The sequence below is a fragment of the Sceloporus undulatus genome, chromosome 3 (assembly GCF_019175285.1).
Source record: "Sceloporus undulatus isolate JIND9_A2432 ecotype Alabama chromosome 3, SceUnd_v1.1, whole genome shotgun sequence".
NCBI lineage: Eukaryota > Metazoa > Chordata > Lepidosauria > Squamata > Phrynosomatidae > Sceloporus > Sceloporus undulatus.
The window spans coordinates 94,953,760-94,969,849 of NC_056524.1; the positions used below are offsets into that span (position 1 = coordinate 94,953,760).

The 16,090-nt window shown below is 44.2% G+C and overlaps 1 protein-coding gene across 1 annotated transcript in view; it reads left to right on the forward strand.

The window, feature by feature from the left end:
* The first annotated feature begins 5,759 nt into the window (after window positions 1-5,759).
* PRKX (protein kinase X-linked) overlaps window positions 5,760-16,090 on the forward strand; it is a 78,883-nt gene continuing 68,552 nt past the window's right edge. The window contains exon 1 of the mRNA XM_042460756.1: window positions 5,760-6,219. Within this exon, the coding sequence (XP_042316690.1) occupies window positions 6,033-6,219 (187 nt within the window). The 5' untranslated portion in view covers window positions 5,760-6,032. The remainder of the gene's footprint in view (window positions 6,220-16,090) is intronic.

The following is a 16,090-nucleotide window of genomic DNA, read 5'->3' on the forward strand; positions in this document are numbered from 1 at the left end:
GGGCTACCCCTGAATTCCTTAGAGACAGTAGCAAAAGCATGTATCATTTTACCAATTTGCCAAATTGACAAGAGCAACAAATGTAACATTCGAATTGTAGCATTCATTTACAAATCTTGCCCTTTGCAACATTTCCCCTTTGCTGGTAGTGAGCAAATAAAAGGGAAAAGGAACAAGCTTCTAGCCACGTTCTATCCATCTATATATCTGCCTCAAGAAAAAAAAACATGCACATATTTTGTCAAAAATAATTTAAAAAAATAAAAAAGGGGGGGAAGGTGCCTGGTGCGAGCTCCGTTCATGCCCTGCCTGTGACCTGAACTGAACTGACCCCTTTCCTCTTGCTACATTTTCTTCAGAGGAGCTTTGCCATTGCCTTCCACTGAGGCTGAGAGAGAGTGACCTGTCAGTTCCAACTGACCCATGGAATCATTTGGGAATAAAAGGGAAATGCAGCGCAGGCATTCTGACTGTAGCATCTGCATATAACACTAATAATAATAATAATCCAGGAGCAACAGGAAATGAAAGTAGCACAAGCAAACACACAGACATGTCACCCAAAAAATCATGCGCATAAATTGTCAAAAATAAAAGAGGTTCCTTCTACATCCCTCCTCTGGCTTGGCCCCGCAGCCCAAATTCCCTTGGCAATCCTCCTCTTCCTCTTTCCTTCCGACCCTCCCCTCCCTCTGAGCTGCCCTGGTTCCTTCATCCTCCTCCTCCTGCTCTGTTATAGAATGCCCTCCATGGCTCCCTTCATCTCACGGCTCCTTCATCCTCCTCCTCCTCCATCACTTTCTCCATTCCTCCCGCCTTCCCTCTGACAGCCCTTTGCAGCCCCCATCAGTCACCCTGATTTCCCCCTTTAGCCTTTGCCTGCAGCTTCCCCTTTTTCCTTTGGCTCTTTCCTCCTCCTCCTCCTCCTCCTCCCTCTCCCCTCTGATGAGGGGAGGGAATGCTCTGACCTCTGCCCGCCCTCTGACCTTAATCCCTCCCTGAATTTGCCCCGATCATGATCGGGGGCAAGTTCATATTTCACGGAACCTGGGTCTTTTCAGAAAAGATGGATTTTAGCCCGAATCTCGATACCCCGCGCTAAGGGGCATTTCCTTGTGCATGCCTCGACATGGATTGTGACAGAATCGGGCCCAATATGAACTTCACGTGGAAGAATTGATTTCAAAACCAGGTTAAAAGGTAATGTGAATGGGCCCTTTGGAGGCTGCAAACTTATAGCACTTTAGTAAGTGCTTAGATCCAATGCTTCCTCTAAAATTCTGGGAGGTACCCCTGGGGTTCTCCCTCCCCCTGCCATCCTTGGATCCAGCAATCCAGGCATGGCAGGGGTCCAGGAGGGATACACTTACATCACTGATGATGCACAGATTATTGACATGCATTTTGAAGTGGTACAAACTAGTGGGGGTGACAATCGAGCAAAAAAAGAAGTGATTACAGGGAGGTAATGAAACAATCTGCTTTCATAGTGGGAACAAGGGACCTTTTAGAATCGATTTACCAACATGGAGCGAATGCAAATCGCACTCCGGTTTCAATGTAAGCGGGAATGGGCCCAGTATCTCAGTTTGTCTCCCTCTCCCCATTTAAATGGTTAAACTATTTTGAAAGTGTTGTTGAAGTCTTTAAGTTGCTTAAATATTTGGATTATTTTAGATCCCTTAAAAGAGATTTTATTTATTGTACCCTGCTTTGAAATCTGTTAATAAAGGGCATATTAGAAATACTTAATTAAAAATATATACTTACGTGAATACTTTCTACCCTGGCTACCTTCCTCTCTACAGACTCCTCTCCTCTCCATGGGAATTCTCTATTAATCTAAGGAGAAGAGTTTGAGGCATTATGCTCTCAGTGTTATCTTTCTCCCCCTGCTTTGCTATCAATTGATCCAGGGCCTCTGGAGGTTTTTCAGCTTTCATTTCTATGTTGGAGCTAGTTCTAGAAAAAGAAATATGGACTCATGATGGCACTCTGGCATGATATCTGTAAGTATAGAAACTTTCACAATTATGGAAAGCCTCTGTGAGTCAGAAATAATACCATGAGATATATGTGCTATTGTTCTGTGTGATAATGGCACATGAATGCATATACACATTGCACTGATGGTGCAAGCTGTGACCAACTGCACCATTTTAGAGCATATCTACACAACAAGCATGTGCTTGGCACAGGTTTCATTAAATCATTTTCTACACAGAAGGAGAGAAATGAGAAGGATGGTGCCCACCTTCCAAAAGTTGGATTGGCAATTACAAACCATTTTTTCTAAATAAAGCGTGGAAACCATGTAGCTTTCCAGATGTTGCTGGACTACACCCACAAGTCTTCCTCTCCATTGGCTTTGCTGTTTTGGGCTGATGGGAGTTGCAGTTCAAGACTGTCTGGAAGACTGCTAGCAACATGGTTTTCTATGCAACCCAAGATTTTTTATGATGTCATTCACCCACACCAGATTTCCCACTACTTAACCCCACTAGCTTCCTTTGAGTATCTTGAAAGATTATCCCTATGCATTTCAAGTATCTTCCCTGCATCTTCCAGCCCATTTGTGACTTGCATGTGGCCACACCAGAGAATTTGTAGTGGAGATTAATTTTTTAATCCAGGGGTAATTAAAAAAAATGACTTCACAACAAGCCACATGCGAATTGACTCCACATTCACATTGCAACAGGATTTGTAACTTCACTAGTTCTCCGAATTTACCCATTTTGGGGATGAGTCTTCATTGTGCTCAGATTGGCACTGGATCCCATTCATTTCATAAGCCCATTTGCATTAATGTGAAACCCCATGATTGATTCTGTATTGCATTCTATATTTGTATAATGAACTCATTTGAAAGTACGTGAAACCCCATGATTGACTCTGCATTGACCCTGGGATAACGTTCCAAATTTGCCCTGTGTGAAAGAGCCCTCAGTGCATGGACAAATTGCAGTCAATACAGCACCTAAAAATGTTCCCTAATGCAAAAACATGGAGGGCTTCTTTAGAAATTCAGCGCTCTCTGCCTAACACAGGAGCTTGTAAGCGTCACAATGGACTGAGGCAACTTGGATCTCAAGAGAATAATCTCATTTTGTCTTGTTAATGGAACTTAGATGTTATTTCCTGCAGTACCCACATGGCCAGAAGGAACAGGGGCCTGTCTGGATGAATGTTCCTCCAATACCACCTGAACTGAGAATGGCTGCATCTTGACAAAATGCAGGCTTCGGACTAACTCTGACATTTTTTTTCTCCTGAATGATTTTTAACACTTGTCCCTGTTGAAGAAACCAGTGGAGCTTCAAAAGCTTGCAACATGTACAGTGGGCCCTTCTTTTACACGGGGGATCTGTTCTAGACCCCCCCACACGTAAAAGAAAAAAACGCGTAAGCTTGAGCCCCATTAGAAATAATGGGGCTCGTGCCCACCGCGTGATGCCGTGCGGCGCCCCATTACTTCTTCCGGGGCGCGAGCCTTTTTTCCGGCTCAGCTTCCGGTGTATGCTGGAAGCCACATGTAATGCACCCGCATACAACACGGGCACACTGTACAGTCGGCCCTCTCCTTACGCAGGGGATCTGTTCCAGATCCCGCCGCGTAAGGCGAATTCTACCTATGCTCAAGCCCCATTGGAAACAATGGGACTCATGCATGTCAGTCAATTGAATGGGATGCACCGCCCCTTCCACCCCACGCGCTTCCCGCGGCTTGAGCACATACGCTCAAGACCGCATATGGCGCGCCCACGTATGGTGCAGGCGTGCTTTATTTTTGTGGATTTTGGATATTATTGTTAGCTGCCCTTGAGTCAACTTTGATTCATGGTGACCCCATGGATGAGACATCTCCAAGCTTTCCTGTCCTCTGCCTCTCTGCTCAGGTCCTGTAGGCTCAGGCTCATGGCCTCCCTGATTGAGTCTAACCATCTGGTGGTGGTGTCCCTCTCTTTCTACTGCTTTCTACCTTCCCCAGCATCATTGCCTTTTCTGGACATTATCAGACAAGGGAAACTGGCAGTATAATCCAATGGCAATCCGAATGCAATCATGGGGTTTCACGTTATTGCGTGATAGACTACCACACGCAATTTCGGGCAATGGCAAGCTATTTTCGGGCAATGGGAAGTCAGTTCGAATGCAATTCTACAGTGCTAGATAAATAATAATAATAATAATTCGAATGCAGGTAAATTGGCTGAACTAGCGAATTCACATGAATGCGTTCTGGCACACTTTCTTTTCATTTGAAATTAAGAAAAATTTCTCCCGTGTGATAAACTCCTCTGATAAAATATGCCTTCTCATGATGTGACCAAAGTGGGACAGTCTCAATTTAGTCATCTTTAGTCACATTTAGTCACACACTCTCAGCCTCAGAGGATGGCAATGACAAACCCTTTATGAAGAACTTTGCCAAGAAAATCTATGATAGAGTCATCATAAATTGAAAACATCTTGAAGGCACACAACAGCAAAGATGACGATGATGGAAGCAGGGTGACCAGATGTCCTAACTGCAAAGGGGAAAAGGCACTGCAAAATGTAAGCCATTCCAGAACGATGAGGAACAAGGCCAAATAAATATAAACATATAAATGTAAATCCATGCTTCTTAGTTGTGCTCCCAATGGAAGACATCTTGAAACCCCTCCTGGACAGAAGGCTAAAATGCAGGACTTGTCCTGGAAAAGGAGGAGGCTCTCTGGTCACCCTGACTGTAGGACATTCCAGAAAAATGTAAGATGTGACCAAACAAAAGCTAAAAACACTGATATAAATATGAACTCATGTTTTTGCTTAAATGGAGGCCATTTTCAAATTCCCTCTGGACAGAAGGCTGAATGCAAGGATGTGTTCTGGAGAAGATATCTGGTCACCCTAACTGTAGGACATTTAAGAAAAAGGGAGGACATGATCAAACAAAAGCTAAACAACAGTCCTATAAAGATACAAACTCAAGCTTCTTAGTCTTGCTCCAAATGGAGATTTTGGAGGCCCTCCTGGACAGAGGCCTGAAATGTAGGGATGTGTCCAGGAAAAGGAGGACCTCTGTTCACCCTGAATATAAGACATTCAAGAACAATAGAGGATATGGTCAAACACAAGCTAAAAAACAACTTGTAATATCAATGCAAATCCATGCTTCTTAGTCCTGTTCAAAAGGGAAGACATTTTGGAGTCCCTCCTGGGCAGAAGGTCACCCTCTGGTCACCCTGAATATAGGACATTCGAGAAAAACACAAGCTAAACAATAGTCATATGATGAAGCCAGAACTCAAGGAGAGAGCTGTGACAGTCTGTACAGAAGCAGCACGCAGGTACGAGGAAGAGAAACATTCATGTTCCTTAGCCCTGTTCCCAGTGGAGGACATTTTGGGCTCCCTCCTGGTTGCCATGGAGGGGGGCGTCCTGGGGGAAAAGGAGGACACTTTGGACTCTCTCCTGGGAGTGTCCTGGAAAAAAAAGGAGGACCCTTTGGGACTCCATGCAGACTGGCAGGTCGGGAGGCGTCCTGGAAAACAAAATCTGTTCAGCCCGGACGTTGGGCACCTAGAAGGGCTCCCCAAGCGTTTGTCTGCTGCTGCTGGGGCTGCCTTCCTCTTCCTCCTCTTCCTCCTTGGCCCCTCCTTCTGCCCTGCCCTTGCGAGGCTTCTTCTTTCTGCAGCAGCTGCAGGGAGCCCCTCCTTCCTCCTCCTCCTGCTCCTCCCGCGTGCCACCGGCTGCCTGGCTGGCGAGCGAGCGAGCGAGAGGCCGGCCTTGGGCAGCCCATTGTCTGCGCCGCGGAGCCCTGGTCCGGAAGCCGAAAGAGCAGGAGCCCCGATCGCGCTCATCCCAGGCGCAATGCTGGGCGTCCGCCGCTTTGCAGCTGCTGCTCCCTCTGCTCGCCTCAGGGCAGGAGACCCGGGCAGCTGCTGAGAGGAGGACACCCTCCGCAGAAAGAGAGAGAGAGAGACCCTCAACCTCAGGACCGGAGCAGCCTCCTCCTCCTCCTCCTCCAGCCCTTGCCTTCCCTTATGGAGACTCTGAGCGCAGTGAGGGCCAAAGTGGGGGCTCGGAGCCCCGGAGGCTGTGAGGCGCTGGGAAGCAGCGGAGGAGCGGCCCAGGACTCCTCCACTGCCGCCTGCTCTTCCTCCTCCTCCTCCTCCTGCTGCTCTTCCTCTGCCTACAGACTGGAGGACCTGGAGACCTTGGCCACTGTGGGTGAGTGAGCAGGAGTCCCCAGGAAGGCAGCAGCAGCAGCAGCAGCAGCAGCCAAGGCGCCACAAAGGGAGGAGGAGGAGGAGGAGGGGAAGGGGCTCGGTCTCCCCCCCTCCTCCTCCTCCGCCCCAGAGCCCCCCACTGGGCCTTTCCTCTCCCAGCCCAAAGAGGGCTGGGAGTTCTTAATCCGGTTTGGTCCCACTAGAAGTGCCCCAACTCCAGGCTCCTGGGGAGAGCGGTGGGCAGCCCTGGAAGGAAGAAAGGAGCCCCAAAGAGAAGCTGGGCGACAGAAGGGGGGAGGCTCTGGCTCCTCGCTTTCTTCTCCCCGCAAGGCTCGGTCCCGGAGGATGGGGCCGGCTGCTGGCTTCCTCTGGAGCCCTCGCCCGCCCTCCAGGCGCCGCCTCTTGCCTTAGACCTGGGCCAGCTTCACACCCTCGAAGCTAAGCTGCTCTCCTGCCCTGTCTGGCAAAGGGAGCTTGGAGCACCCCAGAGACTGACTGACTGAAAGAAAGAATATGTATACGTCTGTGTTTGTGTGTATATATGCTTTTTATAATGAGGTAGACCGTTGTACCCCCCCCCATATTTGCAGATATGTGTGTGTATGTATATGAGATACACACATACACACTTGTCCATCCATATTTGATAGAGCTGGGGCACAAGACCCTCATGAATATGGAAAAACCGCAGATAACAAAAACATCATGTTTTTACCTGAGGACACCTCTCTAGGAATGTCTAAGTCCTCCAGGGCAACTCTGTGGTCAGAGTCCGACAGACACTGACCATAGAACTGCCCTGGAGGAGCTACAAATGCCTAGTAGAGTATTCGCTCTAGGAATCTCTAGGTCTTTCAGTGCAACTTTTTGTTAAAGTTGACCACAGATTTGCACTGGAGGACCTAGATATTCCTAGAATGAACATATTGATCAAATCTGTGAATAATCAAATCCGCAAATACCAAAGCCACAAAAATGGAGGGATGAGTGTATATAATATAGACAGTTGGCTCTCCACATTTGCAGCTTTAACTTTTGCAGTTTTGATTATTTGCAGTTTTGATTAATATATGGTCTCTCTAGGAATCTCTAGGTCCTCCAGTGCGACTCAGCCAGAAGTCAACCATAGAGTTGTGCTAGAAGTTCCTAGAGAAAACACTTCTCTAGCCATCTCTAGGTCTCCAGCTTGATTCTGTGATGACAGGTGTTGACCATAGACTTGCACTGGAGGAATTGGAGATTCCTAGAGAGGTGTTCTCTCAGGTAAAAAGTTTGTTATTTGCAGTTTTTCCACATTCATGGGGGTCCTTCACTCCTAACCCCAGCAAATGTGGAGGGACCACTGTATGTATACACACACCTGTATCTTTTTTAACACCTTTGTCTGATGGAAGAAGCCAGTGGAGCTTCAAAAGCTTGCGCCATGTATAATATGTGTTTTGGTTGACTCAAACCAGATACAGTTGGCCCTCCATACCCACAGATTCTTCATCCACAAGTTCAAATGTCCATGGCTTGAAAATGTTTAAAAACTATATAAATTCCAAAAAAAACCTTGATTTTGCTATATTATAGGTTGGAGATGCGAGTTTAATCTGCCATTGTATTTAATGGGACTGGGCATCCACAGGTTATGGTGTCCACTGTGGGCCCTGGAACCAAACCCGCAGATACCAAGGGTCCATTGTGTCGCATTTTTGTGGATTTTGGATGATGCTGTACTTTGCAGCTATTCCTGGATATGTGAAAGAAAAAAGCTGAGAGCATGAGCTTTCCTAGACTTGAGCTTTCTTCTTCAGACATGTGAGGAAATAGGCTCAAAGTCTACAGACTTGACAGGCCAAAATAAAGCTGCTTTGGGCCACTTTGGAAATGTGCTGTTTAAATGACACATGTGTCCTAAGAGGCTGGAAGCCACGCCAAAGCCACGCTCCAGTTCTACAGACTGAAGCGCAGCTTTGGTGCAGCTTCTGGACTCTTAAGATGCATGTGTCATTTCAACAGCATACCTCCAAAGTGACCCGAGGCAGCTTTATTTTGGCTTGTCTGTTCAGGCCCACTGATTTAGGACATGAAAACCACACTGAGTGACTTTGGGCAAGTCACATTCTCTCAGCCTCAGAGGATAGCAAGGGTAAACTCCTCTCTGATGAAACTTGCCAAGAAAACCCTGTGATATGTTTGCCTTAGGGTTGTAAAAAATGACTTCAAGGCAGAATCAACACAACAGCTCATACTACCAGCTTCTTTCTTTTATTTAGTCTCAAGGGTGCTACATGATCCCTTTGAGACTGATTTTCCAGACTAACACAGCTAGGTCTTTGAATCTTTCCTGCTTTGTGATCTACAGAGCAGCATGATACTTTTACCAGCAGTCCAGGCTTTTACAAATGTCCCCTGAAGAGCTGGCAGGTGGCTTCAGAACCTCAAACCCAATTAAAAAAAGTCTGATAATCTTTCCCTCCCTATGTCTCTATACACATAAATGAATTTTCCTTTTGATTCTCTGTATTGGCATGAAACTCCACCAGTTTTGTTAACAGTGTGTGGTCTTGTTTATCCAGGAATACTAAAAACTACTCTTCAGTTTGCAGCCCACAAACCTTTTGAATGAAAATATTTGCATGCAAAGTGGTTTAGAGTCCTGGTGAGGACAGTGGGTGTTCAGCCTAAATTAACCGAATAATATCTTATTTAAATGGTGCATGCATCATGGCAAAGAATGATTCTCGCTTTTGTGAGACATTAAGGTGAAGTACTGTAGTTAAACTTGGTATAATATGTTCATGAGGAGTATTTGTTAAATGTATGTGTGCTTTTCATATAAATTCCACCCAGACTCTTGTTTATATCTTGAATGGTGGGTTTATTCTGTTCAGCTCCTTAGGTTTCATTCCATCTTAAGCATTTTAGAATTGTTCACGTGACAAGCTGGAATGCATGTATTCCTTTTAAAATGCAAGTAATTTGTGGAATTTCTCACAGGTCCAGTGATAGACCTTTGATGAGTATTTGCTTCCAATCTTCATAGATGATTATTTTGTTAGGCCTTGGCTACAGTGCAAGAGGAAGAGACAAACAGAGAAACAAGAGAGGGTATGATGATTGTGCCACATGATACATGGGAAAATCTAAGGGGAAACAGTTTGTGAGAGAGCACATGTAATCAAAACAAGCTCCACCTTTTGTTAGACACGATCGCTTTTCGGCAATTATTCTGTGTAGAAATGAGTGTGTATAGGTGAGGGTTAAGTAAGCATGGCTCCTTGTTGTGTGGAAAACATCATAGTTTCATTTCAGACATTGAAAAGAATGTGTGGATCTATGCAGGGCAGGCAGCCCATGGCACATACATACATTTCTGTACAGTTTGAAAAAAGATGTAACAACAGATAGGGATGCCAGAGTATTGAGTCATCAGTCCATTCTATCAAGTTTCCACATCAATCTTCACATTTGGGGGGAAATACAAGAAAATGTGACTGCTTCCCCTAATATGTATATTTCTGTGGTCAGTTTTTGAATAGGGAACTTCTTGCAAAATTTAGAAGTTGTGCAGTGGCTAAGTGTGTTCCAATGCAGGTGTTAGCCTAAGAAGTGTCTATTAAACTGGGTTGTTTACACTAAATGAGATTCTGGCTGGTTTCTAGACAAAGGCAACAATGAATTCCATGTAGGCAATTATGCGGTATTGTGGAGATGCATATTTCCATCCTTTCTTTGTTAATCTGTTCCATGGAAGGATTTTTCGGACTGTCTGGTTAAGAGGTTATTGACCTATGTTTCGATGCTGGGTTTAGGGCTTTCCTTCCTAAGCAACCTGTCCGTATTACTCTTGCTAACCTGTATGTTTATTAATGGTGTCTGACCTGACAGCTTGTAAGATGACTTAAGAGCAAAGTAGACTGGCACAATACACCAGACAGATGGCAGGCAGCATTGCAGCATTCAGCCAGCACAGTGTTTATATGTCACATCACGGGAGTGCTGAAAAGATGTCCTTTTTCCAGCAAAAAGGACCGACATTTTGCTGCTTATAGTTGCCACAGCCCTGATCTGGCACTCAAAGGGGCTACATCATGCTGCTTCTTTTGACCCTTAGTTTACTTGCATAGATTCTCATTGTGCAAAGTGAACAAAGTTGGGTATGAGCTCTGCCTGTTCTTCTCTTGTATTTTTTCTGTTTTGAATTAGCTAAGACACAAATAGGAACCAGCATGGTATAGTGACTTGAGTGTCAGACTATGACTCCGGGAGATGAGGGTTTGAATCCCTGTTGGGTCATGGAAACACCCTGGGTGACCTTGGGCAAGTGACACAGTCTCCACCTTGAAAGGCAATGACATACCCCTTCTGAACAAATGTTGTAAAGACAACTCCATAATAAGATTGCCTTTTGTTGTTGTTGTGTGCCTCATTATCACACGGAACCTTACTGCCCCTGAAATGTGGCTAAATCATCCATAAAGTGTGCAGGTGTGATAGCCAATTGCTGTTGCCTCCTGTGATTTAATCGTCATTGGGGCGTTGGACTCTTCTCCCATCCTCAAATCTTTCACGGGGCAGCCATTTTTCAACAACAGGAACTTATGTTATTGGAGAAATGGCTACTCCGTGAACACTTTGAGGACAGGAGAGGAGCCTGACACCTCAATGATGATTAAATCATGGGAGGCAAGTGCGATTGGGTATCACACCTGTGCACTTTACGGATGATTCAGCCACATTTCAGGGAGGGTAAGGGTCCATGTGATAATCATTTCTGACCTATGGTGATCTTAAAACCTGTCATTGGTTTTCTTTGCAGAATTTGTTCAGAGGGAGTTTGCCAGTAACAGAAGTGTTTAAGAATTCATTTCCTTGTGAGATCAGTTGGGGCTATGATACTGAACATTAAATATTAAAAACAACAGTAATGACTTTATAGGCATGAAGGGAAGAATGACATCATGTGATTTCCTTGCACCCACCTTGGCCTACTGTTTGCTATGGACAGTTTAACTCAGATGTCTGCACCTGTTTGGTTATGGTAGTATTTCCTGAGATATCTGTGATGATGGCGGCGATATGCCCTCATTAGTCCTTCCAGACTAGGGAGATTCTGCACAGGTGGAACTATTGGCTCATGAGTTTGTATCCTTGTGTTAAAAACTCTTGGTATGTCTTTGTGTCTCTATGTGTTTTTCCCCATTTTTTTCACGATAGCGAAGGCTATCCTTGACAGCTTTAAGAAAATAGGCATGGTTAGGCCTTAGAATGGAATGGCAAAGGCAACATAACATGAAAATGAGCAAATTAGTATTTTCTCAGACAAACATAGCATTCTTTGCAGTATTCCTCTGGAAAACATGTAAATTTGTTTCAGTTCAACATAGTTCTGGATGTGCTTGACGATGATATGTAACCACTTGTTTTTTCAGACTTGGTTTTACTGTACTTATACTTAAATTCCTTAAAAACATTAATTGTCTTCTCTTGCTGTATAGTGTCTTTAGTGAATGCACTGAATAAATATTGCTACTACCCTTTTAACTGTATATTTCAACTTTGGGGCACTGATTTTGAGCTGTAGATTTCATATTTAATTTTATATACATTTGGATGTTTTTCCATTTATATCAAATGGAATTGGGCCCATTCCCACTGGGGGAATAACTCACATCCATTTCAGGGTCTGCCACAGGGAAAACCCAGATTCCAAAAGACCCCTTGTCCCCATTATGGAAAGGGGGCCTGTTTGGAATTGTTTTTTTTTTTTTTAATGCTTGTCATTCCCATTGGGGAAGACCAGCAGCCATCCCTTTTCTTCTCCCTCTCCCCCTTCCTACCTTAAGATCCAGTGATCCAAGGGTGCCTCTTCTTCTTCCTCCTCCTCCTCCCCTCCCTTCCTTCTTCCCCAGCCTCCCTGCCTACCTGGGTGCTGGTGGGTGGGGCCCGGTGGCGGCAGTGGTGATCCTCTCCTCCGGTCTTCCTCCTCCTTCTCCGTGGTGCTCCCCGCTTCCCAGCCTCCTTCTCCTTCTCTGCCCTGGTAGGCCTACATTAGAAGGAGGTTGGTGGTGGAAGGAGAGAGACAACAGACCCAGAGGACGGAGGATGCATGTGCGTGTGTGCCTCCGTACTCCTGGCCTGCATCTCTCCCCTCCTTTGCGGGGGCCCGGAGGAAATCACACATGTGTGTTCTCCATTCTCTGTCCTGTGTCCTTCGGGCCTGCTGCCTCTCTCTTTCTGCACCCAGCCTCCTTCTAATGTAGGCCTACTGGGGCAGAGAAGAAGAAGGAAGCTGGGCAGCAAGGAACGCCATGGAGGAGGAGGACTGGAGGAGAGGGCCACCAGTGCCATCGCTGCTGCCGAGCCCCAGTCATCAGCACCCAGGTAGGCAGGGAGGGTGGGGGAGGGAGGGAATGACAGTGACAAGGAGATGGCAGGGGCCATTGCAGCTTCACCTACCATTTCGCTGTCACCGGTGGTGGATGCGAATCAGCCTGTGGTTTCCACTGGGATGAATCTATTTATCTTACAATAAAACGATTCATCCCAAAAAACACCACTTTGGAAGTGGTGTAGGAAACCTTGAGATTTTTGAGTTTTACCCGCATTTTCCCCATTGAAATCGATCTGATAAGGATCAGGATCAATTTCAAATGAGAACTAGAGTAATTTACCTTGAATCCTGCTATGATTTATATCGTAGTGGAAATGAGGCCTATAGTGTTTTCCCCCAGAGAAATCACATTAGTACTAAACAACAGGTCAAAAATTTTAATTCAGCTTGCACTCAGTATAATGTGGTATATGCCAAAGTGGCTCTTGATTGTTATTGTCATTATTTTGCTAATTGGTCTTGGTGTATGTAAATGCAAAAGTGAATTAGAACAAAAAAGCATACTTGAATTAATGTGAACAAAAAGTATAACTCCCTAACTTGACTGCATTCATCTGAAGTTTGAGACTTGACTTTTCATTTCTTGTTACTCTTCATGTTCTGTCAAGTGGGTGTAACTTTTGAAATTGATACAAATATAGCTGTTAGATGTGCCTCAAACTCAGGCATATGTTGACATTCATAGGTTGTAAGATAAGCATGGTCAGCATTACTACAGATTTTTACATGATTAACTTGTGAAGGAAATGAATGTAGGCTTCATGTTTACTTGGAAGTAAGCTCTGTTGAACAAAGTGAGACTTGACTTGTTCTGAGTAAATACACAGAGGATCTCAGTGTAAATTTGTGGTATTGCCTATAACTTTTATCGAAATAGCTGACTGAACCCATATTGTATGTCACCAAACAATAGACAACGTTTATGATTGCAGTCTTGCAGACAGGTTGTTTCTATCCCATTGACTTTAGTCAGTTTGAAACAGCTTAACTATGTGTGCTGAACAGCAGCCTTCATCTTAAGAAATAAAGATTCAATTGTCCTGCAAGGCATTCCTCTAAATAACAAGGAAATTAAAAACTGGCAGCTACAGTCTTTTTAAAACAAGTAATTTTTCACATTGTGAACTGAGCAATTGTTTTTGTTTTGAACAAACTTTGCATCTTCACAGCACAGTATGTGGCAAGAGGGCATCTTTTTAAAAAATCTTTTATTAGTATTCTGTATTTGAAATTGCAGCAGAAGGTAGAAGAAGATAGTAAGGTGATACATTGGTTAAAATGAATTCCTATTGTTCTTTGTCCACTTGTTTCTCAGCATAGTTAAATTTTCACCTAATAGAATAGTTAAGGGTGTGTGTAATACACGCACAGATGTGCACAGTCAGACACACAAGTGTGTGTGTGTGTAACATATTTTAATGCATCACAATTTCCAGGACTTTGGCACAGCATATATATTTCTTCATGCTCTCTATTTTGTTATTCTCTCCCCTCACCATCTATACTGGTTCAGGAGTGGAAGAAGATGTGAGTGAGTGACTAGCTTAAGATTTCTCAATCAGAATATTCTCAGACCTTTAAAAAATTTTGGAGTCTGCATGTGTGTGTACATATGGAATTCACACATTTTGGTTTGGGTTTGTGGTTCAGTTGTTGCTTTTTCTTTTAAAAACTGTCTTGGGTTCTTGGCCATATGCAGAAACCTCAAATAATAGCTTGTGTCTTGTTGCATTTTGCAGCAGGCATTGGGGAAGGTAACTCGCAGCAGAAACACCTGCTCACCCTCTCCTAAGCCTGATATGAAGTGAGAGAAGAATGCTGCTTCTTCTCTAATGAAGCTAAATCCTTTGGCGCAGGGTAAGGTTTCACTTCTCACTGAATTCTTTTGAGAAGGCAGACGCAAAAGCAGTTTGTCACAACACTTCCACCACTCTAAAGCTCAGTGGAAACTGAGGCAAGATTTTGCTGTAATGACTGGATTAGATGAGTTGAGCTGTTTTTAAATTATGTTGAATTCTTCTGTGATGGTCACATGTTTCAAACTCTTATAAAGTCTAACAGTAACGCTAGTAATACTAATTGCAGTAACACTGTTTAAAATAAATTAAAAATTATTAAATGGACTATGGGCAATATGTTTTTGATCTTCTGTTTCCCTTTGTTTCCTCACTGTCTGCTGTCCATGTCGCTTTTCACTTTTATCTTCTTTGCTTGATCTGACTTTCATGAAACCATTCACTCTTATTCTGATTTTCAGATTAATTGGATTTCTCTATGATTGCACAGCTTTTTGTGGTTTCATGTTAAAGGTATTATGATCGCTTTCCACTTGCCTTGACTGACAGTTTTGGTATTCTAAAGGCCGTATAAGATTTGAGTAAGAGGGCTGATTAGGTACTCTACACATATTTTGGAGTGTATCTCCTTACAGTCTGTGGTCACTGGCCTTGTTGGATGGATCTAGTGAAAACTGTAACAGAAAACCTTTGGAGTATGCTTTACCGCTGTTGCTATAAGGATTACTAGAAAAACCTTGATTCTCAGTTTCAAGATTGTTGGTCTAAATGAAATGGCATTTGAGGTTAAGACATGTGCTTCAGAATAACACCTTAGGGGGCATTAGGGGTACAGTGACCTTGGCACAATGGAAAGCCTCTGCTTTTTACAACTTGCTCTTTCTACATTTGCAAATTACACACAAGTTTCATTAATTTGACTAGGGGGCCCACTCTTTTGTCAGTTCTTCTTGCCCATGAAATACGCTTGGGACCCCTCAGCTACACGTGCAGTCCCAAGGCTTACCTATGGAAAGAGTGCACCTCTCCTTCAATTAATGGAACTTGTGTAGTTTGCAAGTGTAAAAAGAGAGGGGTTGTGTCAGCTTTTCCTATGGAGGCTCATTTTGGACTGCTTGCATGTATGTGCTGCTTGTAAAGCAAACTGAGAGGGGAAAATGCAATGCAAGCCTCTCCACAGCAATCCAAAACAAGCAGTGCTTCACACCTTTTTGCTCCTCTCTCTGTGTGTTCAGTCCATAGTGCTTCTGAGATTGTGGGCAGTGTGTTTCTTACAATATAATATTGCTTTACAGTATTTTTGCTTATAATACAATATAATATTATATACAATCAACCCTCTGTTTTCGCAGGGGATCCATTCTGGACCCCCCCCCCCAATGAAAATGGAAACTCGCATATATTCAAGCCCCACAGGGTTGAATGAGGCTGCGTCCCATTTTAACCCCCTCCCCTGTTTGCTCCTCATGAGTAAGTGAGGATTGCGGATATGAAGTCCTGACAAACAGAGGGACAATTTATACTGAGCACAATGTAGGAGTGTAGGAGCCAATGTGGTGTAGTGGTTTGAGCATTGGACTATGACTCTGGAGATCAGAGTTCAAATCCTGGCTTGGCTATGGAAACTCACTGGATGACCTTGGGCAAGTCACGCTTTCTCAGCCTCAGAGGATGGCAATGACAAACCTGACCTG